Source organism: Glycine soja, chromosome 11 (assembly GCF_004193775.1).
Source record: "Glycine soja cultivar W05 chromosome 11, ASM419377v2, whole genome shotgun sequence".
NCBI lineage: Eukaryota > Viridiplantae > Streptophyta > Magnoliopsida > Fabales > Fabaceae > Glycine > Glycine soja.
Window position 1 is genome coordinate 4,416,396 of NC_041012.1, and position 27,358 is coordinate 4,443,753.

Consider the following 27,358-nt stretch of genomic DNA (forward strand, 5'->3'; position numbering starts at 1 on the left):
TGATTATTATTGTATGGGCTTACCCTCCCAATGGATATGCAATAGTTAATTTGCTGTTATGGCCCTCATTTGATAAAAAAAAATAACGGGGAACAACCTAAAAAATCAGAGGTAATTCTTTAAAGCAACTCATTATTTATTTTGGTGCACCACAAGTTATTGAACTATCCTTAATACAACTATGTTATATTTAGGCTTAAATGACCTTTGAGAAAATTAAGCCACTCCTCTTGAAATTTGCCTTTATTATATTCCATACTTCTCCGATTTTGAATCCTACCGAAAATCTTTTATCTTGTATTTGGATAAGAAATTTTAAAATTTCAAAGAATTTAAAATATTTAGAATTTGAATTGCTTTGATTTTAATTTTTTTTTATTTTTCAAATGTTTTGTTTGAATAAATCAATTCAAATTTCTTTCATTTTAAATTCTTTATTTAGATAGGGCAATTTAATTTCTTCTATATGCAAAACTTCAATTTTACATTTTAAATAGATAAAATTTTAATATTAAACTTTATAGAAAATAAACACAATCTAATTTTGAAATATTAATTAAAAAATATTTTCAATTTTTAATAATTCCGGAGTCAACTTGCAATCGAAAGGCACATAGAGGCCGCACTTGTGGCGGACGGATATTCCCCGCAAGTAGTCTTTGAAAGAAGACATATGATTCGTGGCTTTCTTTTCTATCCGGAGGGGCATGCGCTGAGTGAAAACGCTTACGCGGGTTTATAAATACAAAATATTGATAATTTTAATTAGGGTTGTTTTGTCTAACCACAACCAGTGATGTTTTTAAAACGACATCAACCAAGACTATTTTTTAGTCAACGTCAAATAGAATTTTTTTTGTCAAAGTATGTCGGGAATATTTGTCAGCTGATGTCAGTTGGGGCTATTTTTTGGCTAACGTTGGTTAAGTCTATTTTTAAGTTGATGTTGGCTAGATTTTTTTACCAACGTCGGCTAGGGTTTGTTTGGATAATACCGGCTAAGGTCTTTTTCGAATGACATTGACCAAGACTATTTTTAGCCAACGTCGGCCTACAAAATCCTAGCAGACGTTGACAAAAAAATCTATCCAATATTGACTACAAGATAGCTTGGTCGATGTCAACCAATAGAACTTATCCGATGTCGGCTCAAAAATAGCCCTGACCAATGTCGGACAAAAAATCCTACTCAACATCGGCTATAAAATAGCCTTGGCTGATGTTGGCTAAAAAATAGCTCTGACCGATGCCAACCAAAAAAATTCTAGTGGATGTCGATTGTAAGAACCTAGTTGATGTCGACTAAAAATAGTCATGTCCGATGTCGATCAAAAATACCTAGCTAGTATTAGTAGAAAAAACCCTAGTCAACATCAACAAAAAAACCTAGTTAATGTGGTTAAGAAATAACTCTGGTTGATGTCAGATACAAAATCCTAGTCGATATCAGCAAAAAAATCTTAACCGACGTCGGCTAAGAAAATTTAGTTGACATCAGTCAAAACATCCTAGCTAACATCAGCTAAAAAATAACCCTAGCCAATATTGACTAAAAAATAGCTTTGACTAATGTTGACTGAAAAAACCTAACTGACGTCGATTGAAAAATCCTAACTGGTGTTTACTCAAAAGTTAGTCATGACCAATGTCAATAGAAAAAATCTAGCCAACGTCAACCAAACAAATAATTGATCAACATCAACTGAAAAAACCTGGATGATAACGACCCAAAAAATCCTTGGCTGACGTTAGCAAAATTTTCCCATGACTGATGTCAATGAGAAAATAACCCTAACCAACATCATCTAAAAAAAACTTAGCCGATATCAACAAAAAATAGTTTTGGTTGACATCATACAAAAAAATTCTGACCGAAATAACATCGGCCAACGTCAGTGAAAAACAACTTATGTCGATATCGGCCGTAAAAACTTTAGTCACCCGTAGTTGTGAGTGTTGAGCGAAAAAGAGTCGTGAGCAAAAACGTGAGTTAGAGTGAACATATCCAAAAAAAGAATTTCAAATTCTATATTTTTTGAGAGAATTTGAAATCTCTCTGTTTTAGTCAATTAAAATTATTCATAAAAATATCAAAAATTAAATCTCTTTTCAAATATTCTATCCAAACAAGTTATTTTATCATGAATCATTTTAAATTCTTTAAAAAATAATGAATTCTCCTATTAAATTGTTTCATCCAAACAGACTATTAATCTTTGAGCCTTTATTACATTGAATACCCTCCTGGCCATAAAAAAAATATCATACCAACTCAAGAAGAGGCTCAAAGTATCGTTATAAAATAGAAAAGTATCATAGTGTAATATGAGATAATCTTAGGAATTCTGTGCAATTTACTCATAATTTTTTGCTATATTTTTTATTTTAATTCTTTATGTTTTTATTTTAGTCTCAGATTTTTTTATTTATTTTAGGTTCTGCTGTCAAATAATAACGTTGTAACAATAATATTTGTACATCAGTGAGAGATTTATAAGAGGAGGTATTTTTTCTTTAAACTTAACTTTTTCACGACAGAAAGAAAAATACAGTATTTGATAATTAAATCTAGTTGCATCCATTAATTATCGAAACACACAAACATGCTCCTAGGCCCTAGCATATTATTATACATTTATATAATAGAAGTCTGCATTCTGCAAAGTTTTCTAAAAGCCAACAAAGAGCAAATGCAAATGGCCGGATATATATCTAGTTAACAGCCCTACAGTTTGTTCTTATTTGCCCCTGTGATCCTGTGAGTACACCTATGCGACCCATTTTCTCCATAGATATTCCAAAGTCTCTGAAGAACATAAGAGGCCACTTGCTATACGTGTTGACCAGTGAAGCAGTGGTGCTGTCACCCAAAAGAGCCTGGTCTGACTGAAGCAGCCCCGAATTGTTCACAATGTTTTTGTAATACATGTTATCAAATGTGTTGGTGGTGACGGGATCCAAGGGAGCCAAATTGGTGTCAGAGTCAGCTTGATTTGGACACAGTTTCACTAAATTTTGTAGGAGTGAAACATCAAGTGCTGGATCAGATTTACCAGAGCCACCAAAGTCGAAGAGCCTAGGCTTGAACGTGAAGCATTGAGCAAAGCCAAGAGTGTGTGCACCTATACATTCGTTACATAGACATGAATATTTGTAAACTTGGTCTTATGATTAGCCTGCAAGACTGAAGCATATAATATAAATGTGAAGGAAGTATTAATTAGCCAACCTGAGAGTACTGCCACATCCTTCTTTTCAAGACCCTTGGATATAAACTTGGCGGTAATGTTTTCTATAGGTTCAAAGGGTGATGGCAAGTTATTTGCCTCGCTCTCACTTGCTGTTGTACCATCTCTACGACCCAGAGGCACATACCAAAATGTACCTTTACTCTGAAAATATTACCAAAGGTTTTAATATGTTTGATTTGATGTATACATTCAATATGATTAAACTATGACCAAAATCAAATAACCAACTATTAAATATTTTTTTTGTTTGTTTAATTACTCTATCATTTGATCTCTACAATTACCCCTCTTTATCTTTTAGTCCCGTCTAATGTTGTTTGAGATGAATGCAAATTACATGAGTTGTGTCACATTCATTAGACGGGTAGAACTAAAAGGTAAAAATAATTCTAACTATAGGATCAAAATAGAACGTTTTAAACGATAAACAGGAAAGTTGTTGCAACTGCATCCATGCATTTCTAATATCATATATTAAATACTATATTCCAAATAGTTAAAAATTGGTGTCTTACAAGATTAACAGCTTCTCTTGCCGCTAGAGCAAGTATATCAGCACATGACACAGTGGATGGACAAGCCTTCTCCAATGCAGACTTGATTGTGTCAATGACCTCAAATCCTCTGAGTGAATTTTTATTAGGCAGTGCGTTTTTCTCCCCCTTTAAAGTGCCCGTATCATCAAGTAGCACAGATGCATCACATCCCTTTGTAACAAAAAATGAAAGAAGCAGCACATGTAAAAAATCTATAAAATTATCCCAACTAAAAGAATAACTAAAATTGAGACAGCTTATATATTTACAATGACAAAACAATCATGGAAATGAAGGCGCAAGAGAGAAGCAGCAATTCTTGCATCCTTGGCCATAGCTGACCACACGTTGGATCGAACAATTCCGGTCAGGTTTGGACAAGTTGAGTCATAGAAATTATAATAAAGTTGACAGTTCACTAAAGGACTTAGGAACACAAGCCAAAACATTGAAACAAAAGGAAGCATATTATTAGAGGTAAACTCCATAAGTTGAAACTAGAATATGACAACGAGAGAAATTAGCTAACAACTCAATTGGAATTGCTTGTGACAATAAGCTGTAAACTAAAACCATTTATAGGAAAAAATAAAACATTTACTATCTTGGTATTATTGGAGAGTGGCAGAGCCACTATCCATGTCCCTATCACTCTAGTTTGGTACAAATCCAAATTGTCTGCTATTTTTGTTTTGGTGTAACAAGTCGTTAATGGAGTGAAGAACTTGCGTAGACCCACTTCATGAAGTTAACAATTGCTCTAAGTGGCAAGATGATGTAGTATGATATATATCTGATAAAAAAAATTTACAGCTTTAAGACTACATTCAATAAAGTACACTGCATAGTTGACACATTACGTCTCCCTATGAAGAAAATAGGGGCCTTGCAAGGGTTCAAATTTTCACACAAGTCCAATACAGAGTGAGTGTGGACTATACTAAAATAGTATCAAGCACGAGAGGAATATAGAGACTTTTGATTGTCTTTATTAACCGATATGTGACTTTATAGTTCTCTAACACTTCTTTAAGTCTAATTAGGTTGGTTTGTTTATTGCCCAGTTGTAACTTAGGTACCATCTTAGCCTTGGACTACTTTTTTTTAGTTAGGTTGTAGCTACTTTTTTATTGCCTGGGCTTGTTTTTCATATTGTTCTTTTTTTAATTTGTCTAAGCTTGTGCTTCTTGAGACTTTGAGTCTTTTTTTTCTTTTCTTTTTAATTTATTTTGGTAGGATTGTTATGAACTGTTATTAGTCTCGGATACTATGTTAGAATTTTCACACAGGTCCAACGGAGTTTGTGTAAATTGGAATGAATTTGTATCAAGCATAGGAGCTATATCGTCCAAAAAATGCAAACTAATTAGACCTAACCTCTCTATATTTATATACACTTATGTTTGTCTTTATTTACCTATTGTGTGAGACTTTATACTTCTCCCACAAAGAGTATAATCACTATCAGCGTGCTCTGTGTGTCTTGTTTTCTTTTTTCCTACTTGTCCCAACACTGCGAAGTTTGCACTTTGAGGATAAGTCGTATGCATTGAGGGAATAGGAGGAGAATTTTGAAGGCAGAAATCATAGATATATACCGAAAGTGCGTTACATTTGACTGTGTGTGTCATGTGGTGGACTATGTGTGTACAGTCATGATAAAAGCTAGCAAAACAGGAAATAATAACCATGCATTCTGTGGGAAATGACATGATCAAGTTCACGTAACTGCTATTATGTGAGATATATATGTTGTTTAATTAGTTTAAGCTAGTCAAACGTAATATTTTTTAATTAGAGCACTTTTATCTCTGAAACGCTATTGGATTGTAGAATTTTATTTCACTTGCAAATTGTATGTATGGATGATTGTGTGATATGGCAGTTGCTTATAGAAACAACTCTCTCCCTCACTCTCTTTGTCTGCCACTTCATTACCAATCGTGCAACTCCACAAGCAGGTTGTTTAACAATAAAACCTTACTGATAAATATGCTCTTAAAATAAGTTAAGTTTAACATAATAAATATATGTTTTCCTCTTTTCCCTAATCCACGACTTAAGTGCTAAACTCATTGCAAGTATACCCTACTGATACAGAGCACAGGAAATCACCATTGGAAGATCACCTCAGTCTCTTTAATTGCGAGATATGTATGTAATCACTCTCCTCTCTTTGAGCTTGATAGAGCATATTGAAATATTAACTCTATTATATATTTCTATTTCATTTTGTTAGACTTCAATTTGCTTTATCCATCTATTTTAATACATTCACCATTAAATATCCAAAGATATCTTGATGGATGTTCACCAACGGGGAATTAAAACATATATACCATGCACTTGAAAAAACAAAGTTTGATAATCCTTGCGAGTTGAACTAATTGACATAAAATAAATTAATCAACTCATGCACGCAAAATACTAGATAATGATACTAAATTGGATTAGACCAATCGCCTTATTATCGTGGACGCACTTAAAAAAAGAAATTTTAATCTTTGATTTCCGACCTGGATTCCAGTGAAGAATAGTGGGGTTTATAGAATGGATGTCCCTTTAATTAAATTGAATATCAATAGTCGATAGTCCACATTCAGCTCATAGCCTGCCCCTTGACGGTCCGTCTTCTATTCTTTATTTTTTGTTACATTTTTTTGGTATATAATCTTTATCAATCATGAATGAGTTCGTTTAAATTATACAAAAGCTTTAAAATAATTTTTATATAAGTTTTTATTTATAAAACAGATGGGATTTGTTTCTTAAAATAGATAGAAAATAATTAAATTTCTTAAGCAGAAGTTGTTTAAATAAATACACTAAAAAAACAAAAAAAATATTTATTTTATTAAAATAAATATTTATTGTAAAATAAATATTTATTTCAACAAACTCGTCTATATTTTTATAAATTCCCTTTTACACACAAGCACAAGGGAATATTCCACTCTCTTAGAATGCCTTGTTTCACGTAATAAAAGTTCATTCATGAGAATTTAATATGGAAATATTATATACCCATGTTTATTATAAATTTATCATAATTTTTTACATTTTTATTTCCATGATGATGAGAGATGAGAATGACATATTCTCACGGGAATAAGGAAAATTATTTCCTAAAATATTATTAATTTTTTTATGTATTTTTCATTTGAATTGTTTTTAATTTTAAAAGATATTCTCAAGAATATTGAAATATAATCAAACATATTTTCTTAAAATATCCATGAATAATATTTTCATATTATATTTCTAGAAATAATATTCTTAACAATGAAAAAAGATTTTACGAAACAAACTTCCCTTGTTATCAAAAGATTTTGTTGCACTTGAACATTATGTTTATTTCAATTTTCAATAATTGCTTCCATAACATTTTTTTTACTCAACACTTAAATATGTTTTTGATCCCTAATAAATATTTAATTTTTTATTTGTTTCTTAATAAATTTTGCTTTGCACCCAACCTCTACTAACATAACAATTTTGTTGTTGGTCCTTAATATTTCATTTTAGTCTTTGATAAATTAATGAATTTTACATTTATTCTTTAATAAATTAATAATTTTTTTAGACTCAACAAATAACAAATGAAAAAAATTATAAGGAAACAAACACAAAATTTCATAATTTATTAGAGAGAAAAAACAAAAATTTTGTTTTATTAAATTCAACACAAAACAAAGAATTATTAAGAAACAAACACAAACATCAATTATTTATTAAGAATAAAAAATATACTTACGCCTTTCCAGAATAATAATTTTTTAGCTACACATCATCCGTAGATTCCTAAGTAAAATTTAAGGGACAAGATTTTAAATATGAATATTTGACGCATATTAAAAATTATATATATATATAATTTCAACTCAAAAATTTTAGTTAAGTTTCAATAATTTCATATCAGTTTGATTTTCATATTCGGTGGTGATGTATAAATATATTTAATAACATTTATTAAAGTCATGTATTTTTTTTTCTAATACTTTATCACATAATCCCTTTGTTTTACTTAACTCCCAATAATTAAATTCAAGGATATGCTTATTCGCTTTCAAGGATCCTCACACCTTAACATGCAAAACGCGTTCCTTGTCATTATAGAATCAGCATCTCCTTAGCCAAGCCTAATAAACTATGAAGTGTAGGTCTTATTCAGCCCAAAACATAAGAACTGGTCTCATTCTGACAGATTGCATCACAACTGAATTCAAAATGTTTTACACAATTCGCTTTGAGAATGTTTTTTTTTTTCTTTTCTTTTAGCGTCAAATGCCCATTATTCATAAATGTTACAGTGAACCGATTAATTCTTCGAATATAGTTCAAAAATTTGTTTGGAATTACATTACTTGAATCCCACTAGCACCATGAACAATTGTTACAGTTAATATTATACTATTTGAGTATTTGGTACTTGTTCATTTTTACTATCCAGAAAGCGTATTGTGATTCAGATAAAATAACTTCATTCATCAAACATGTAAAAGGAGAAAAGGAGTTTTGCAGGCCCACTTTACTTTTTGGTAAAAGGGTCCTCTGCTAGTAAAAAAATTACTGAAATTCCCAACGCGGTTTGGATAGTATCAAACTCAAATTCAGTTGGTAAAGTAAAGGCATCCCAAAAGACAGAGAAACGAAGAATATTCATACTAAAAGTCACAATAACTAAAAATCACAACTTTTTCTTAGTTAATTCTGATCATCCATCAATTCTATGGTAATAAAGGGGATGGGAAAAGAACTTCTCGATATACCTATGTCCCAATGACTTTACATATTGCTGGTATTAAGTAATAACACTGAAATTTAATCTAAAGACTTCTAACAAAAGTTGCAGCACAAGAAATCGAAGAGACCCTGTGTACAGTCATAGCAACAAGAGCAACTACATATCCAGAAAACAAAAGTTAAAGTATTTCAATAATCAGACATATTATATCTCACATCACATCAAATTTTATAAAGAAAAAGAAGAATACCATTCATTGATGACCTTGTCTTGTGTATCATCCCCAGCTTGGTATCCGTGGCCAGAAATTTCAATGGATTGTGATGGAGGAGGTTCCATGGCTCAATTCACCTTCTCTCTCTCTCTCTGGCACTAATGGAATATTGACAAGTAAAGTTGGACACAGAAAGTGAAATAAATGCACGTGAACACGCCTATTTGTCACCAGGTCACGCCGTTACAAAAGACAAAAGAATCAAATGCCATTCTTAATCAATGATATGCCCAAGCCCAAATCCATTTCTATGATATAGTACCAGACAAATACAGTGTTATTAATATTTACTACTTAATTCTGTTTTTTAAAATGTTTATTAAGAGAATATTAGTGTCTGTCCAGTTTAGAGAGGTACGTAGAGTCAATTTTACATGTTATATGAAATACATTATTTTAATGTCAAATTGGAAAGTGAAATTCATTTAAACATATGAATTTAAGTTATGTTTTATGACTTAAAATTTACTTTAGTAATATTTAAAAGAATAGACACATATATGAGATCTTTTCCAGTAAAAAAAAAATAGACATATAATATAGCTGGGGCTACTCTCATGAAAATATTTTATTATGATGATAAATGAAACCTTTAAATTCGGATTATACAATCATATATTGATTTTTTTAACACAAAATCATATATTGATAATCACCTAAAAATGAGCATTTTTTTAGTCTTAGTCATTTAATATGATTTAATGGTCTATATTTAGATTTCAGATTTCTCATAAGAGGAATCGCATTCTAGTATAGCTTAATACAAATGCCTATCAACATGACAGAGGGAATATGTTAATTGTTACAAAAGAAAAATCACAATTATACGCGAATGTAAAAATGGATGGTGGTGATTTTTTAAAATAAATATTGATTAAAAATATTTAAAAATATGTAATAGGAAAATTTATGGGAATAACTTGTGCACTTATTATGAAATCTGCTTGCGTAACAAATAGGATTTTCCAAAAAAAAAAAGGAATAAATTACTAAATTGTTGCACTAATTTGGAGAAAACAAACCTAGTAGTTTGTGGTTTTGACTTTTGATGTTATGACCAAATAATGATCCCACAATCTGCTGAACAAGAGGCCGCAAAACAGGGAATGAAGGGCATGTAATTCTTAAAATACTTTGGCTTCAAGGGACGAAAATCTTATATTGATTTTTAAAAAAAATCTTTGATCAGATATATGTGTAGGTATATTTGTGGAACTATCGAAGATATTGCTTAGGTAAACTTTCTTTTTTATACCGAAATAGCCATTTATGACGTGAAATATTTGACATTACAAGTAGATTTGATTAAGAATACATTATACTTTCTAGTGGGAACAATCGTCATTGAATATACCTATTTATTATGCTTTTTTTAAATGTCTATTAGACAAAATTAGCTAGAAAATCAATGAAAATTGAAAAGTTAATTGTAGCTAAAAGTTAAAACTCTATTTTATTAAATCATAAATATTTCGTATGTTTTTTAAAATACCAAATAAAAAAATATAAAAACTAACTAAAATATTTTATCAAACACATTTATCTTCTCTAGAAATCTCCTAATATTTGAACAATATAAGAGATATTTTCTTTATTTTATAACTAAAAAATTATAAGAATATCTGAAACCACAAATATTGAAGATTTATTCACCATTAGTTTTAACAATAAAAAAAAATTCTTATTGAAGATTTACACATGTCTATTGATTATCACACATTATTGCACATAAGACTTTTAGTAACATTTTTTTTCTAATACTTATTAAAAATGTTGCTACAAGCTTTTTGTAACATTTAAAAAATATTATCAAATATAAATAAAATTACTAATATATTTTCGTGATATTTTATTAAATATTATATATAGCCTATATCTATATAATATTTTTAATAAGTGTTTGACAAAAAAATGTTGCTAAGGATTATTTGTTGTAGTAACAGTTATTTGAAAGGAAAGTTTCAGTTTTTTTCAATTTATTATTAGCCATTTTTTATTTCTTGCCTCATTTAAAACAGGGATCAATATAATCTAATTGAATTGTAGCCTAAGGAACTTATATCTACTCATACATTTTGTTCAAACAATTCAGCTAGAAAAGTAAACCCCTGGTTAATCTAATTCAGTTTAACATTATATGCATGAAAATTGAAAACCTAATTACATGTGTCATTAGGTTTTCTTATACGGAAATTTTGTTAAAAAACGAAATACAATGTTGTTATTCGATCAGTGTGTAACGAATAATGAACCAATCTAATGGAAAAAAGAATGATGTTATTGTCGTTAATTTTTTGTACTGGACTCGTGTGGCTGCTGGATCACTCTAATATTATACAAAATCTGCTTCTATATTCTCGTGCGGTAAACTCCACAGTGAACAAGCCTGTCACTTAAAGGGGCATCAATGATGATTCCGGGAAACAACCTGCAACATCTCCAGGTGCAAGTGCAAGTGCAAGTCACCTAAAACAAAGTCCGTATGAACTCAAGCCATTGGCATAATGTGTGAGAACTTCTCCCAGCGCAATCATTTCAAATTAAATACCATTTTTTGCTATTGCCATATTTGACAGAGACAAAGAAATCTCATTGAGAGTGTTGCAGGCGAGTTTTTAGACTTAGAGAGTGAGGAAAGGAAGTACTTCAATAGTAGAGCGAGAAGGGCACTGCAATGCCACTGTCAGATAGAAGTTATTTTGTTAGATATTAAATATTTGCCTAATCTCAGCACATGAAATGGATGGATCATGAATTCATTGTTTAAAATGAAATATGCAGGAAGATATTTGCCTAATCTATGGAAGAAATAGTGAGAAATTCTCACCTCTCAGTGACCAATTTTCATTTAGGAATATGTGCACTTTGAATAGAAATTTGATCAAGTTTATTTTCAGACAACTCACTGGGACTATGGATATCCTGCCAACATTAGATGAATTTAATACCAAATACCATAATATGACAAATACTACTGTATAAGAGTCACAACATTTATATTACCATCAAGTTTGTTCCATTATACAGCTGCATGGAAGATGAAACATCTGGCTGTTGCAAGTTTTTCAGAAATCGATGTTCTAATAACATTGAAGCAGTTGGTCGCTCTGCTGGATTTCTTATAAAGCAAAGTCTTAGGAAATCTTTACCCTCTGCTGACAATGTTTCTGGTATAGGAGGGGTATCCTTCATAACCTTAAACATAGCTGCGGCCTGCATAATTAGATGAGAATTCACCCCTAGTTAGAAAATGAATTGGACATGTATACATATAGCATCTATACTGAATCCACAAGCTGTAACAAACGAAAAAAATTGTATAAATATGCTTTAAGCTGGTTGTTAAACCAAACTTTAGCAATATAAAAAGTTTATGTGCATTATAATATCCATTAGAAAACTTCAGCATCTCACTTAAGCTTGTATAACCATGTCTAGATATGAAGTTATTGAAACAATCAAGAATGTTCTTTTAATGAATATTGGGGTTCTTATACCAATATTGAGAAGGAAATAATAACATTATATTCTCTAACACCTTTTGACACACTCTTTTATTTGGTGAAATTGATGTAGGTCTCACTAAATGAGACTCATTTCTCATTTGGTGCATCTCCTTTTAAACTAGTGGAATTCAAATAAATTTTAACCAATATCAGAAGAGAGTCTATTAGAAAGAGAATTATAATTATGTTACACGAGGCTGAAGTGCCCTGAATAGCAGACTGATAAAAGACAAGAAATTTTGTTTGCAGGTACTTACTCCTTCGTACTCACTCCAAGGAGGCTTCCCCGTGAACATTTCAATAATTGTACAACCCAAACTCCAAATATCAACAGCGAAAGCAAGGTCAGAGCTGTTATCTTTTTGCACAACCGCTTGAAAAAGCTGCATGTATGAGGAATAAGTGTCTATAGAGAACGCATGAGACATCGTGGAGTAATAGAGTTATAAACTTAATTAGTATATACCTCTGGAGCCATCCAATATGGACTTCCCTTCAAAGAAAGATCTGCAACATGTCCAGTTAGCTGTGGACATAGACATCCCAAAAGTATTATTGGGGACACAAAAGCTACTAGTGGCAATGGTATATTGGAGAAACCATAATTATATATATGTCATAAAAAAATTCAAATTATATAACGCATGCATATATAGAACTTGGAGACACACCACTTTTGTACATGTCACAAATTTACAAGTAAGCACTAAAGCACAAGATACATATTCAGCCAATAGAAATTAGCAGATGTACCCGATATTCCGCAATGGCTGTAATGGGTAAATAAAATTCTAAGATAAGAAATTTCCAAAACAAAAAATTTGGTACTTGTAACTTAGTGCCTGCATTTTGTAATGCAAATTCCCTCAGGAATCTTTTTAACAGTGAAAAGATAATCATATTGATCATACGTAGAAATCCAAAATAGTAGTACAACGAGAGAACCATTCTCTCTCGGGATATGAATATGATTATCTTTAGAAGGGGAATTCTACAACTCACGTGCTTGGCCATCCCAAAGTCAGCAAGCTTAACAACACCAGCAGAATCAACTAGCAAGTTAGCTCCTTTGATGTCCCTGCACACATGCAACAAATGAAAAAGATAATGACATCAGATGTTCTAGTTCCAAATTGAATTAGTAATATCTGAAAGAATGAAAAAAAAACTAATAATTTTTATAATGGTTACGCAAATATCTGGTAGATATTTCTCATGCACGTGAACAGTACCTATGAATTGTTTTTTTGCTATGCAAGTAAGCCAAGCCTGATAGAATATGGCGCGTGAAATTCCGAACAACACATTCTGTTATTGCACCACAATGTTCACGAACATATTTATTCATTGAACCGGGATGGACATATTCCAAATAAATATAAAACCTGTCTTCTACCTAGTTAAAACACAACCCAAAGATATTAGTAAGAAGTTCTATAAATAATGAATAATTTTAGGCAACTAATCACCATGAATAGGAATTCTTCCTTACTATTTCGCTACCATAATACTGCACAATGTTTGGATGTTGCAGATGGCTAAGAACTTTAATTTCCTGGAAAAAAAAAGGTAGAAATTGGTAATGAGGATGTATAAAGTGAATTATAGAAAGGAAATAATTTTGGGTAAATAAAACACTTCATATAGCTAAGGTGAGACAATCTTAATTAAAAATACAACATGGAAGTTAGTGTATTTTACACAGTTAATAAATAAACAGTTGTATATACTCCATTAACTATTGAGATGAATAACCTGCTCTAACTGCTTTATGCACTCTGCAGACTTTGGATCATCAGAAAATATTTCCGCTTCCTTCATTGCACACAATGCTCCAGTTTTTCTGTGAGGAAAAAAAAGGAGTCCTAAATGAGCTTCAATTCCAAGAAAGAGAGAATGGAAATAGCATTAATGCTTATGAAACTTGTACTAGATAACATAGCATACCTATTGGTGGCAGCATAAACAGTTCCAAAAGTACCACGGCCAAGAAGTTTCCCTTTTTGCCACTGGTTTTTCATGGGCATGGGTTCAGTCTTAGCCAAGGGAGGGGAAAAGGTAGAAGAAGATGGGGAAAGCATGGGGGCCCCAGGCCCAGCCCAAGGAGGCAAAGGTAAGGGGTGAACAGTGAGAAGAGCATTGGTTTCACGACGTGCTATGGAGGTGTCAAGGGATAACCTGGGGGGGATGGATAGAGAAGAAGAAGGGCCAGTTGGGCTTTTTGGATGTGGGGCAGCGAGGCTTTTTCCGGGTGGGCTTTGGTGGGGAGAAAGAATTTTATCGGTGCGTAATGCTGATAAATCAAAGAAAGCGGGAGGTGGGTGGGAAGTGTCGAATGTGGGCATCTCTGGTGCTGACCAGAACTGGTTTCCTTTGGGTGAGACGTAATGGTATGGAACAAAATCATCGTTTTTCTTAATGCAAGTTTTCGGACTGGCGAAAGGACTCGTTGGAGCACTTCTTGCAGGGAACCAGCACCCATCTCCTTGACTGCTTGTCTCCGCCTGCTCCACACTTTTCACTGCCTCTTGCCTCGCAAAAACACTGTACACACAAATCCACCCACCAATCACCCAATAAAATTATAATTTCAAACCAACAATAAAGCTTTATGGCCCTTGAAATAAACATACTCTTTTCAAATAAATTAACTCAAAACCTTGTACAAGCTACCAAATCCTCCCACACCAATCCTAATATTCATAAATACCTCTGTATTACAAATATATATATATATATATATATATACATTTTTTTTTTGTCTCTCTTCTAATTAATGTAGTATCATATTACTTTTTTAGATCTATATTTCTCTCTTAATTTATTTCTTTGTCGTCTTGTACACCAATTTTTTTCCTCATAATTGACCAATTGGTTGAAAGGATGGAGAAATAAAGTACTTGACTACAAACCTGCAGAATTGGTTACATTGCACACAAGCACAATTAATAAACATTTAAATACGAAAACATGAAAAATGATTTTAATAACGACCTACTAGTTACATAATGAAACCGGAAACCATGCATCATGCATGCACCAAATGAAATGGGAATCAGGTTATTTTATATTACCTGCGCATTCGAAAACCAGGGCTGAGGGTGACATCGACGGCGGCGGCGTCAGGTCTGTCGACGGCGGCATCTTTGGGCGAGGGAAAACGGTAATCAGCGTCTCTGGGCAAGGGCAAAGGCTGAGGCTGAACGCATGAGGTGGAGGAACGATCGAAGGTGCTGGGGGAGCGAGACAAGGGGGGCACGACAAGGGCGTCTAAGTCGGCGATGTGGGTTAGCTTCCTGGAACGCGTCGACGTCGACCTTTTCCCGAAGAACCAGGCGGAGCGGCTGTTCTTCCTGGGTTCGGAGGCAGAGGACGTCGAAGGGGAAGACTTTAGAGTCGCCGAAGAAGATGAGGACGAAGTTGATGTTGATGAATTAGACTGAGAATGAGAATGGGAGAAGATGAGGGTAGGGAACCAACGCATGGCGATGGATATATTCTACAATGCTTCATTGTGCGTATATGATAGCCATTGTTGTGCATGCAGAGGAGAGGGAATTAAGAAATTAGATCATGGATAGATTTGTCTTTCAGCTGCGTTATTATTGTTGAATCTGTTATGTGCCCATGCTTCTGCAGACAAGGAAGCGGTTTTACCAACGCCAAATCCGGGTGCTGCCAGATGTGCAACCCTTCCTACCTTTTCTCTCTATAATGCTGACCCATCATCACAAGATTAATACATACGTATTCAGGCCTCTAACTCTATTCTCTTTTTCCATCATGCATCATGTTAATACCTGTATGCTCTATTATTATTCTAAAACCAAAAATCTTACACCCCATTTTTGGAAGAAAAACAAAGGAGAGAGACAAACTTATAAATATGATGAAAATTTATATTAGTTTTATAAAAATACTTTTATTCCAATCAATTATACCTACCAACTATTAGTTAACTTTGCTGGGAAGAAAACTAACGAAAAAATTTCTTAAACATAACTTTAATCATGCATTCATCCGAAACTTCTTATCCATTTAAACCAAAAAACAACTTTGTGGAAAAATGGAAGGAGAACGGAACAAAATAGTAGGAAACAATGTTTCTCAAGTAATTTATTTGAATATCCTCATATAATACAACATGATAAAGGACAATCAATCACCAAAGGAAGTTCATTTCACTTCACCGAACAAAATATATGAGTTATTGTAATTTTTTATTCGTTTTTTATTCCACCGATAAAAAAAAAATAATAACAATCAATCAATATTTCAGTTAACTGGAACCATGTATTTCTCAAAATGAATTACATAAATAGCATCCTCCAAAATTTCAAATACAAATCGGGGAAAAGCCCTTCTACGTCAATCAAAAGGCAAAAGAATTTACCACTGCACTATCTTGGACCCTGTGGTAAGAAGCCTTGCTATGATTTATTATAATATCAGCGGCTGTCCAATAAATAGAAATTTTGGGCTTAAGGCTCCAGGGCCTTGAACTATCACCATTTTCCAGGCCAATCATTTTGGGCCTTTCAAACTGGACCTCACTTGGACCTAAAGTAACGCCCGGTTTCACATAATTAACATTTCCTTCGAGTAGTTTTATCTGTTGTTTATTAACAAACTGGTAATAATGACAAAAAGAAAAGCTTGGTTTCAAAGCTTAGGTTTATGTTGGAACTACAGTTTATCTGTATGTGTTAAAAAAAAAGTGGAATGCTCACTAATGGTAATGCCGATTATTCATTTCGTACTAGCACCCGCCGCACACGCTACCGTGCGTGCCATGCGAAAACTCCAAAATCTTTTGCTTGCAGAGCAATAATGACCTTTTGTTTATGACCCTCTAAAGAAGGAGACAGAGAAATAGGAAGAGTGGTTTTTCTTTTTTTTTTTTTTAAAAGGACGGCCTAACTTGTCTACTTTTCTTCTCTTAATATTGTTATTAAGATATGATGTTCGATGAAATATTAAGAAATAATCTTTTAATATTGATTAATTGTAAGAAATGAAAATTTAAAAATCATCAAGGTACTAAAATTATAAAAAAATTATTCTATTTTCTTATAAATTACAACTTTATTATAACTAAAATAAATATATTTATCAAAATTATTATCGTAATTTGCATTAAATATTAAATAATTCTCTATCATTAATTTGTTTGTCTGACTAAAAAAACTCAATCAAAAATAAATTTTATATCTCACTTTTAAATATTTATTTATTAAAAGAATCATTTAATAAAAAATTCTATATTATCTTAAAAATATTTTTCTTTCAAAAATAAATATAATTTTCACTATTAACACCTTCTAATGTGCGATATCAACATCTTATTCTTATGTGTGCATTATTTTGTACTTTTTAAACTTTTGAAGGGTGGAATCATTTTGACAATGACTGTGAAAGCCCACCACCCTCTTAAAACTCGATTGCTCTTTTTACCCTAATAGGCTAATAATGCCTTTTTCTGTCTTCTAAGCTGCAGTTGCTTTCAGCCCAAATAACTTTCTGGTGGCCATTGGGGATGCTTCATTTTGTTTTTTTAGCTACGAGCTTTTCCACGGTATGCGGTGTGTGTTTTTTTTTTTTTTTTCTTTTTTTCTTGTGCTTTTGTTGGAAAGCTTTTCTTGTATTTTAATAAGACAAAAAATCAACTAAAATGAAATATATTTTTATATTTTTTAATTCTAAATTCATTTATAGAATAAATGTTTCTGTAAAATAAAAACATTTATATATACAGTGTCAATTACTTAATAGTTAAATACTTAATTTATTTTCCCTCAAGAAAAAAATACTTAAAAATTATTTTAATTTAGCAAACACACCTAAATTTGTTGAAGAATAAATTAGCAGTGACAAAAAATTGTTGCAGTTAATGTTTTTATTATTTTATTAGCTAAATGTATCAGTTAAGTAGTTAAACGAATCATTTGACAGAAAAACATTGTGAATTCTTGTTAATTAGCCAATTGTATTAAGGAAGGTTTATTTTATTAATTGTAGGTTCTTAAGCAACTTCCCTAATCGACTAAAGTAGTTGAAAGTATGGATAGAGCGAAAAGTAAAGGTATAAACTGAAATGCGGTAAAGTCATAAACAAAGCTGTAAAGACAACAGTGTAAAGACAAATGAAAATAAATACTCATGCGGTAATGTCTGAATTATTTTATACTAGTTAGTATTAATTTATAAGTTGAAACTAATTGTTAACTGCACCGTACGTGTAACAGGTTGTTTCCATTAAAATTGCATAAGATCTCAATAAAATAGTGGTCCATGCATTTTTGGATTTGAATGGCTAGGCCTTGGATGGTCATTATTTGCAGTGGAAATTGTTGTTTATTAGTAGAATTGAACTTTATAAGAAGGCTCAAATTTAACGATCATTCCCGTGCTCATAAAAAAAAATGTCGCTTCTTAGAGGTACAACTTTTAGATGATTGCAAGCAGCGCCTCAAGATTCTATCAAACATTTTGGCTTTGTGAGCCAAGAATTGCATTATATATTGTTAACATGTTGTTCGACTTTAAACGTGTTGCTGGGTCTGGTTGGTCCCTCTTTCCTAGTGGCGTGTATGATTAGTGAAGTTGTTTCCCAAACTCACCATACCCTATTGATATGTTTGACAAATATGCTTTCATAAAGTCTAACATGGCGTTCTATATGTCCTTTTTTATTGTATGAGCGTTTTATATGTTCAGACACTACAGGAAATCTCATCATTATAGTAATGTGATAAATTTACAGGAATTTAATTGGGAAAAAAAAAAACATGACGGTGCGGTGAAAATAAAATGATTCTCTCAAACAAGGTAAAATCTCAGTTACCAACAAGAAGAAGGTTAGGGTTCCCTTTGGGGGCATAGGTAAAGAGATGGAGTGGGGTATTGGTTGGCTGAGAGGACAAAAAGGTAGTAAAATCAGACAACACAGCAGAGCAGAGCAGGGGACGTTATTGATGGCATCAGAATATTCATGTCATCCATTTAATAGTAATAATGACAATAAAGTTTCCTTGGTATTCATTCCATCATGTCAAATCCATGCACGTGATGGACTCCCCAGTTCTCCTCCCATTTTCTAAGTCAACAGCGACAAAAAGCATTAGGAAAAAGGAAATGACAAGGAAGGAGAATTCAAGTTTTGGAGGGTTGGGAAATAATTGAGTTCCACCCATATGAGACAAAACCCAGTGCTTTGAGTGAATGTTGCTGCAGGGTCACCTGGTCAATTCTCATGCAACTAATTCATCACACATATCACATCTACTCCTTCCTTCCTACCTTTTCATTTTTAGATGATGTTCTTTTTGGAAAATATTTTTCTCAAATTTTTTATTTATCATTTTAAAATATAAATTAATTTTTTAAATAATATTATACCCTTATATAAATATACAAATTGAGGTGACGAATTGAACGTGTACTCTCGACATTTAAAACTTGAAACTGACATTTCCTTTATCCATGTTTATTTCTCATTTAGTACGGTTGGTTAATTAATAGTACTATCTTTTGTATTCTTTTTTTGTAAACGATCATTGGTGTAATGTGTATTTTAGTGATTGATTTTGAAACGAAAGTATTTTGTATCTGAATGTTTTTATTATTGTAAAAGTAAGTTAGTAATGCAATTTAATATAATTTTTTATTTAACACAAAATATTTTTTAAAATTATTTCAACTCAAAATGAATTTCAGATCCAAAATCAATTCATCAATCAACATATAGTATAAAATATGTGAACATTTAATCAAAATCACATTATTTAATGTTTAAATGAAATTTTAAATAATTCAACATAAATCCAAACGTTTATGAAAAAATAACATTCCTCTAACTATAATTACACTATACCCTTCTTCAAAAAAATTGCATTATACTCATTTACCAATAATTTTTGTACGAAAAAATATTACTTTAATTTTATCATCAAGCTACTAACCCGCTTACGCTAGAGAACACACTTGTTAGGGAGTTCTAAAGCTTGATATATGAACTCAAACAACCCTAATGGGCCTTTGTTATTATGCGTAAGTTGGTGTAACTACAGTCTACAGGATTAAGCCTATTTATGAAGTGTGTCCTTTAATTTGGCCCATACATAGCGATTCTCACCTTTTCATGGGGTCTAATGTGTATCTTACCTTTCTCGCATGTGAGGAGAGGGTGTTGCTTATTACACCTCAATCATGTCTGAGACAGGCGTAGAAATGCCCTCGGCTTGAGTGTTGTATTTGCCTTACTCCCTAGATCATATTATTAGAGTTAATTCTACTAAATATTTCTAATGGGTTAACCCTTATTGTTGTCAAATTGGGTTGTCCTTGTCCATAACTCTTCAAATATTGAGCTTAAAAAGTATGGACACTTATCATTTTTATTTAGCCAATCCGACCAATAAACCTTTACAATGAATAAAGATTTGTGGATAGTCAATGTTAATTTACACATTGAGAGGGAATAAGATAGAAGAGAAAGAAGTGATAATGTAATAGGTGATATAATGTGCCAAAAAGAAAAGAAGATAGAAGAAAAAACAGTGAGAGATATCAATTAAATAATTATAGTTTTTAGATGTTTATATTTTATTGCTTCTTTATAACAATATTGTACAGTATTTAACGCAAAAAGCTAAATTTCTGCAGCCTTTTTTTTGCTTTGTAAACTCTTATATTTAGCTTTTTTTTCACTGACCTGTACACAATTGTGTGTACCGCGGATTGACCTTGTTGATCGAAAAAGCATCCATTATAGAGCATTTGTGGATGTAGCTGATTAATTATTGTACTTAATGGAGCGGGGTGTTGTCGAATCATGACTTCCGATAATTCAAAATAAAGAAATAAGTTTGGATCGGTTCAATTAATCGATTTTTAAAATTTTAAATTTAAACTAAATTAGTTATACTTGGTTTTGTTATTATATTTATATTTTTAAATCTGAATTAATTCGATAACTCAATTATATAACTATATTCTCTATCTTTTTCATTCATTTTGATCTTCCCATGATCTTAATTCTTATCAAGTGTCATAATTTGGTCGCATTTACGGTGTAATTTTTTAACCACATTTTTGATAAAGAAATCAATTAAATATGTAAAGTGATAACTCCTAACTGTACAAAAGTTAAACTTTAAATGAAAGAAATAATTAATCATTAAAGAACAAAAGTATTTTACCGTACATTATTTAAAACCTAAAAAATTTATATAAAATAGACCATAAGTAAAAAAAAATGATTGATGCAGATTTAATTTTACTCGCACTCAAAATATTTAAACCCATAATATACCCCTAATTAACAGTAAAAACAGTTCCATATTTTGATATGATAGCTGAGTCTTGAGTCTTGAGTGTTGAGTGAAACTCCCAAAAGAAAGTTAAAAAATAGGCATGAAATGCCCATTTTTGAATTGGATATATAAACTTCAATGTGTCTGTATGTAATTAATAATAATAATAAATAAATAAAAAGTAGGCATGAATTTAAGGTAGTAACAAAGTAACACTTGAATTGTATGTTAGAGTAATTACATTGATTGAGGTTGGCGATTATTGTGGGGTGGATAAAACATAATTAATGGGGTTCTGAAAGAGAAAAGGAAAGAGAGGGGGAACAGAGAAGGACGAAAGGAAAAGATGAAAAGACAATGATCCGAAGTGAGTATGAACCAAAGAAACAAAAAATGTACCTGAGAGAGAGAGAGAGAGAGAGAGAGAGAGAGAGAGAGAGAGAGAGAATACATTAATGAGAAGAGTCCCTCTGTACGCAATTGCTCACCAACACACTGAGTCACTGCATCACTCTGGTCTGCTCATCCTGCTCCTGCAGTCACTGTGACTTACCACCATCATTCTCCCACCCTTTTGCCCCCTGCCCTGCAGGGATCTTTCTTCTTCTTCTTCTTTTTTTTTTTCTTTTCACCTATCGCTCTTTCCTTTCTATATTTCTTTATTACCTCACAAAACATATAATTAAGCAACATCACCATGGCCTTATCCCCCGTTCAAAATGTATGATTACTTCGATCTTTGTTGCTGTATCCCTAATAAGTATTAACAATCAAGAACACATGTTGTGTCGGTTCTTCTATCCCTTTTTCTTAAACAATATTATACATTGTGTTACCTTTTGTTCGTTGATACCTTCGTTTACAATGTGTTTAGACTTTAGATAACACACCACAGTCAATTTTATTCATACAATATATAGAACTAACATATCATTAGTTTGACTGAAATTTAACTTAGAATTATTAAATAAAATCTCTAATTCAAATGAAAAAAAAATGTAATTCTAATTGAGAGAAAAAATCCACTCAATAAAGTCGATAATTATTTTAAACCAGTAACATAATAAAAAAGTAATTAACATATAAAAAAATTAAAACAAAATGGATTTTATTTTGTAGCTTTTAACAAAATATCATGATACTTAAATATTTTTGTTATTAAATAAAATTTCGTATTAGTCCTGCAACCAAAGAGTATTCCTAGATTATTTTGTAAGAAGAATTATAAATCTCCTTGTTTCATTAATATTATTTCTAATTTTTTAGTACATTATTTTTTTATTTACTATATTAATATTTTATACACTGCTATATCTCGATCTACAATAAACATATAATTGAAAATTAATATTAAATGATATTTAAAATTTTAAATAACTGAAAAAGTCAAACAACTTTTTCTTTAAAGTGATATAAGCATTAAATTTATAATACAACAAAGATATTCGAAAGGTCTCCTTAAAAACCAATAAAGACATCCGAAAAAATCTACCTAACTATATAAACATTCATCAAATTTGTTAAATATGCGATGTAGGACTCTCAACAGAAATAGACAGAAATGAGATAAAATGAATAAATAATTATATCAAACAAGCGGAAATTCACCTATTGATCGAAACCTTATGATACAAGTATTGAAAAAACGACCAGTTGATCACAATTCACAGGATTAGGAAGTGTTATGTATTCCGATTTACGAGGGAAAGCTGAAAAAAAGTAATGTTGGTTTTCAAATTATAGGGATGGCATTGTCATTTTCTTTACGCGTGAATTTCTATGCATAATCATAAATTGCGTTACTATTGCATTTGCACTCAATATAAGCGTTAAAACAATGAACTTTGATATCATATTCATGTTCATATTCGCAGTAGTATACTGCATTACATGGGTAGGTGCAAGAAGGGGTATTATAAAGTAACTTGCACGTGGCATGATATCAGCATTATATGGGATCTCGCCGGCCCTGACGTATAACCAGATCGAAGATTGAAACTTCAAGCCTGGGAAAGCTAAAGAGAAAATAAAGGCTCCTTTCTCACCAAGTTAACATAACTTAGTAATATAATAATATAATACTTCTATCATATTCATTAAAAAATTAGTAATTAGTTTTTTTTCCAAAGGCATTCGTGAAAAAACATTTAATACCTTTACAAGTGTACACAAGTTAATTTTGAGACAAGTTGGACTAAATCCATTACTTAAACTAATTAAAATATTTTAGTTTTAGCTGGGTTGAATTTGCACATCTTTCTATTCAATCCAAAATAAACAAACTCCATCAATGATGTGTCGATTTGCAATAGAGTTATCAGGTCCAAAAGATTAAAAATCCTTTTATTTTAAAAAATATGAATAATAATTAAATAAATAAATACAATAAATATACAACTAATAATTTAAAAAATCAAAAAATGTCGCAACAATGGCTAGGGTAATAGGTTCATGGGTTTAAAAATAAAAACTTGTTATCCAAATTCTTTTATCATAGTGATTTTCTTCAAATGTGTGCAATTAATATTCTTTATGTGTACGTTATCTTAAACAATGAATAGTTTGAAGTTTGAACTAGTGGTGGTGTACGAAACAAAATGTAATTTAAGTAATGCAAGTTGCATACAAATAGACACGGAACGCAAGCTTACATGGTGCTGAAGTGCAATTTATTGCATTATATTAGCTTACCCATAATTTTCTTATAATATAATTAGAAATGTACCATTTGTACGTCTATAAACATGTGTTATATATATATAGCAAGAGTGTAAGGTGAGAAGAGTTATAAAACTATACATGGATCATTTTAGTTAATCTTAGTTTTAATAATTAATTTTAATTGTACATTTAAAATTTATTCCTCCCACGTGATACGCTTCGTGTGTGTATAAAACACACGACTTTTTAAAACACCACTACATTTTGTACATACGAAGGTTAATTTGGTGCACATGTCACTTGAAATGATTATTTTTTGGTTTTTAAATAAACAATTCACAAACTCAAAGGAATGATGCAATAGTATAAAATATAACTAGATTTATATATGGGAAAATATTCTATTATTGAGATAATCTGTATTTTTTCAGTATGTAAAATTTCTTTACTTCTATTAGGAGTAAAATTAATTTTTGACTCAATATATTGAAAAACATTCATAATTTCTATTCCAGAAAAAATAACGAGCAAATACCAAGTAGTTTGTCTTTGATAGAATAATGTGGAGGGCAAAGTTGAAAAGATAGTCAATCAACATCTTTCATTTTTCAGGTACCACAAGTGAAATTAATTTTTGATTCCGTGCATTGAAAACATTTGTAGTTTGTGAAAAAAAAAAAGGAACAAATACCAAATAGTTTGTCTTTGATAGAATAATGTTGTGGATAAAGTTGAAAAGATAGTCAATCAATATCTCTCATTTTATTTTTGTATTTTGTAATTTAGGAATGTTAGTGTCATTCTCTTTTACACTCTCTTCATGATTAACTATAAATTATTGAAAATCATAAATTTTGGTGAATTTCATTTCTAAATTAAGAGAGAAAATCATTAGATAACAAGTTTAGTTCAACCAAATTAATGATTTACAATAAATTGTATCTAATTATAGATATAATGTCAGCAAGAGAATGTAAGAAAAAGTGTTGCTTACATTCCTTTTTTCAATGTTTCATGCTTATTGAGATTTTTCTTTTTATAAACTCGCCTATTTTATTCCTTTTATAGGTTTAACCCTTTATATATAATTTAATGTTCAATATTTATTCTTTTCAAACTTAAATAAAAAAATCATATAATTATTGAGTAACGTAAATCAATTCTCATACATACATAATTAGAGGAATCTAATTGTTCAATTGATTAAATAGAATGTGTGAATTAGCAATTTATTTAAAACCTTCTACCTGTCTTTGATACGGATAAATAAAAACACATAATACAAATTACAATTAAAATTATAAGCTACACGTCTACACATCTATAATTAAAATTGCACTCAAGAATATTGCTGGTGATTCGACCAAAAGTTTGCGAATTACTATTGTACGTACATTTGAAAAAAAAAAAGTTACTCCCTCTTTGTTGCAGATATAAACAATAATAGTTTCTTATTTTTTTTATCTTATTATTTTAAATATAAGTAAATTTTAATTATTATGTCTTATTTAATAACATGTTTTTCAAAATATTTTTATTTAACGAGGTCAAAGACTTTTTTATATTTGATATTAAGATTTAATAAAAGATAATTTTAAAAAATATTAAACATAATTTAATAGAGTTAATTAATTTTTTTAATAAATGTGAAATATGTCTTTTTTTTTTCTTTTACTTATAATTGAGAGAGGATGGAGTACGAGTTATTGAGATTAATTAGTGTCCGTTGGACCACGAAATTAAAAGCTGGATCATTGGCACGGCATTTGAACAATCAATTAAAGTTTGAGAATAAAATGGAGCATGGGTTGTGTTATATAAACCTAACAACATTTATATTACACTCACACACATGGGCACATGGCCGTAGTAGTACGTGAAATTTTTTTACTTGGAAGTGGCAATAAAGCAAATATAATTTGGAGTACAGAATATGATATTTAATATGCTGAATACTTATATTAAAGTGGTATTAAATTGAAGCTGATGCCCTAATTGCACTGTAATGTTTGGGGATGGTGAGAGTTGAAAAGGAAAAGGAAAAAACCTGAGCAGTGACGGCTGAGTTGGGAGGGGAATGCGTTCGAACAGAACAGTTATTTGCGGGGGAGGAAGCTTAAGGTTTAGTCACTTCAGGAAAGTGAATGAATGAGTGAAAATACCAAAAGCTGGTAACAGGTCAATCAAAACGACTGTGCAGCATGTGCGCAGTAGTCAAGAACGGGGGTGGAAGAGAGGAATGGAGAATAGCCACTGTTCTTTTTGGGTACGGATCCAATTTGACCGGGAATAGCAGGTCACACTCAAACCCCCCTTACCCCCCTCGTTCCTCGTGCAAGGAAGGGTTTCAATTTGAGATTACAGAAATGTCCCTGTGCGTTGCGTGGTGGAGAGAGGATACGGGAGCGAGCGGTGACAATAGGGTTGACGCGCACGGTACACGGACGTGTGCTGCAGTCTGCAGTTCATAAAGAAAGAAAATACAATCATCATTGCGTTTCGCAGCAAAAGCCTGATCTTCAACTTAACTATCAAACTTTCCCCCTCCCCCCACTCTTTGTTTTACTATATTTTTCACTTTTTTTACATTGTCCGGGACCTTAGGATTCAAATGCTTCTTTATTTCTTTCTCACCCAATGCCAGTACTACTATAGTTCACCATTTACACACTTGGCCACAATAGAAATTATTTTTTAATAAGGGTGACTCAATTACAAACACTTGATAGGCTTGTGAAAACAACTTTCACATAACACAACTTAAAAAGAGTTTAGCTTGCAACCAGTGACCGACATTTCTTTAATATGTATGTTCACTTGAAGTCTTCATAATGTTAAAACGTCAAAATGAAATATAAAAATTAAGTGGTGCTATTTGGTATGAGAAAAATGCACCAAGTCATGACATGGATCGGCATTCTTCCTTTTAACTAAATTTTAATCGAAAAATTGAAAAATTCTAAAATAAGAATTGAGGGGAAACAAAGCTTTGTGCAACTTTAAAACACTTGTTTTCATACTTAATTATTATCTGAAGAAGAGAAGGTTCTACAAAACAATATGTATATAGAT

General features: G+C 31.4%; 3 protein-coding genes and 1 long non-coding RNA gene across 4 annotated transcripts; all 4 read right to left on the reverse strand.

The window, feature by feature from the left end:
* Positions 1-2,506: 2,506 nt before the first annotated feature.
* Positions 2,507-4,342, reverse strand: LOC114374594 (peroxidase 10-like). The gene is made up of 4 exons (XM_028332255.1): positions 4,057-4,342; positions 3,767-3,958; positions 3,230-3,392; positions 2,507-3,122 (listed from the first exon to the last, which is right to left on the reverse strand). The coding sequence occupies exons 1-4, from the start codon at positions 4,273-4,275 to the stop codon at positions 2,713-2,715; spliced, it is 984 nt and encodes a 327-aa protein (XP_028188056.1). The 5' UTR covers positions 4,276-4,342; the 3' UTR covers positions 2,507-2,712.
* Positions 4,343-8,426: 4,084 nt separating this feature from the next.
* On the reverse strand, positions 8,427-9,073 carry LOC114375557. Its single transcript, XR_003658784.1, has 2 exons — positions 8,782-9,073; positions 8,427-8,687 (listed from the first exon to the last, which is right to left on the reverse strand). It is a non-coding gene; the product is annotated as an uncharacterized LOC114375557 (long non-coding RNA).
* Positions 9,074-10,933: 1,860 nt separating this feature from the next.
* On the reverse strand, positions 10,934-15,015 carry LOC114376664 (mitogen-activated protein kinase kinase kinase 5-like). Its single transcript, XM_028334873.1, has 11 exons — positions 14,978-15,015; positions 14,259-14,855; positions 14,067-14,154; positions 13,804-13,866; positions 13,544-13,707; positions 13,314-13,389; positions 12,778-12,837; positions 12,569-12,694; positions 11,809-12,018; positions 11,633-11,727; positions 10,934-11,485 (listed from the first exon to the last, which is right to left on the reverse strand). The coding sequence occupies exons 1-10, from the start codon at positions 15,013-15,015 to the stop codon at positions 11,650-11,652; spliced, it is 1,500 nt and encodes a 499-aa protein (XP_028190674.1). The 3' UTR covers positions 10,934-11,485; positions 11,633-11,649.
* Positions 15,016-15,168: 153 nt separating this feature from the next.
* LOC114376666 lies at positions 15,169-15,913 on the reverse strand. The gene is made up of 2 exons (XM_028334877.1): positions 15,386-15,913; positions 15,169-15,223 (listed from the first exon to the last, which is right to left on the reverse strand). The coding sequence occupies exons 1-2, from the start codon at positions 15,793-15,795 to the stop codon at positions 15,169-15,171; spliced, it is 465 nt and encodes a 154-aa protein (XP_028190678.1). The 5' UTR covers positions 15,796-15,913.
* Between the last annotated feature and the right edge of the window lie 11,445 nt (positions 15,914-27,358).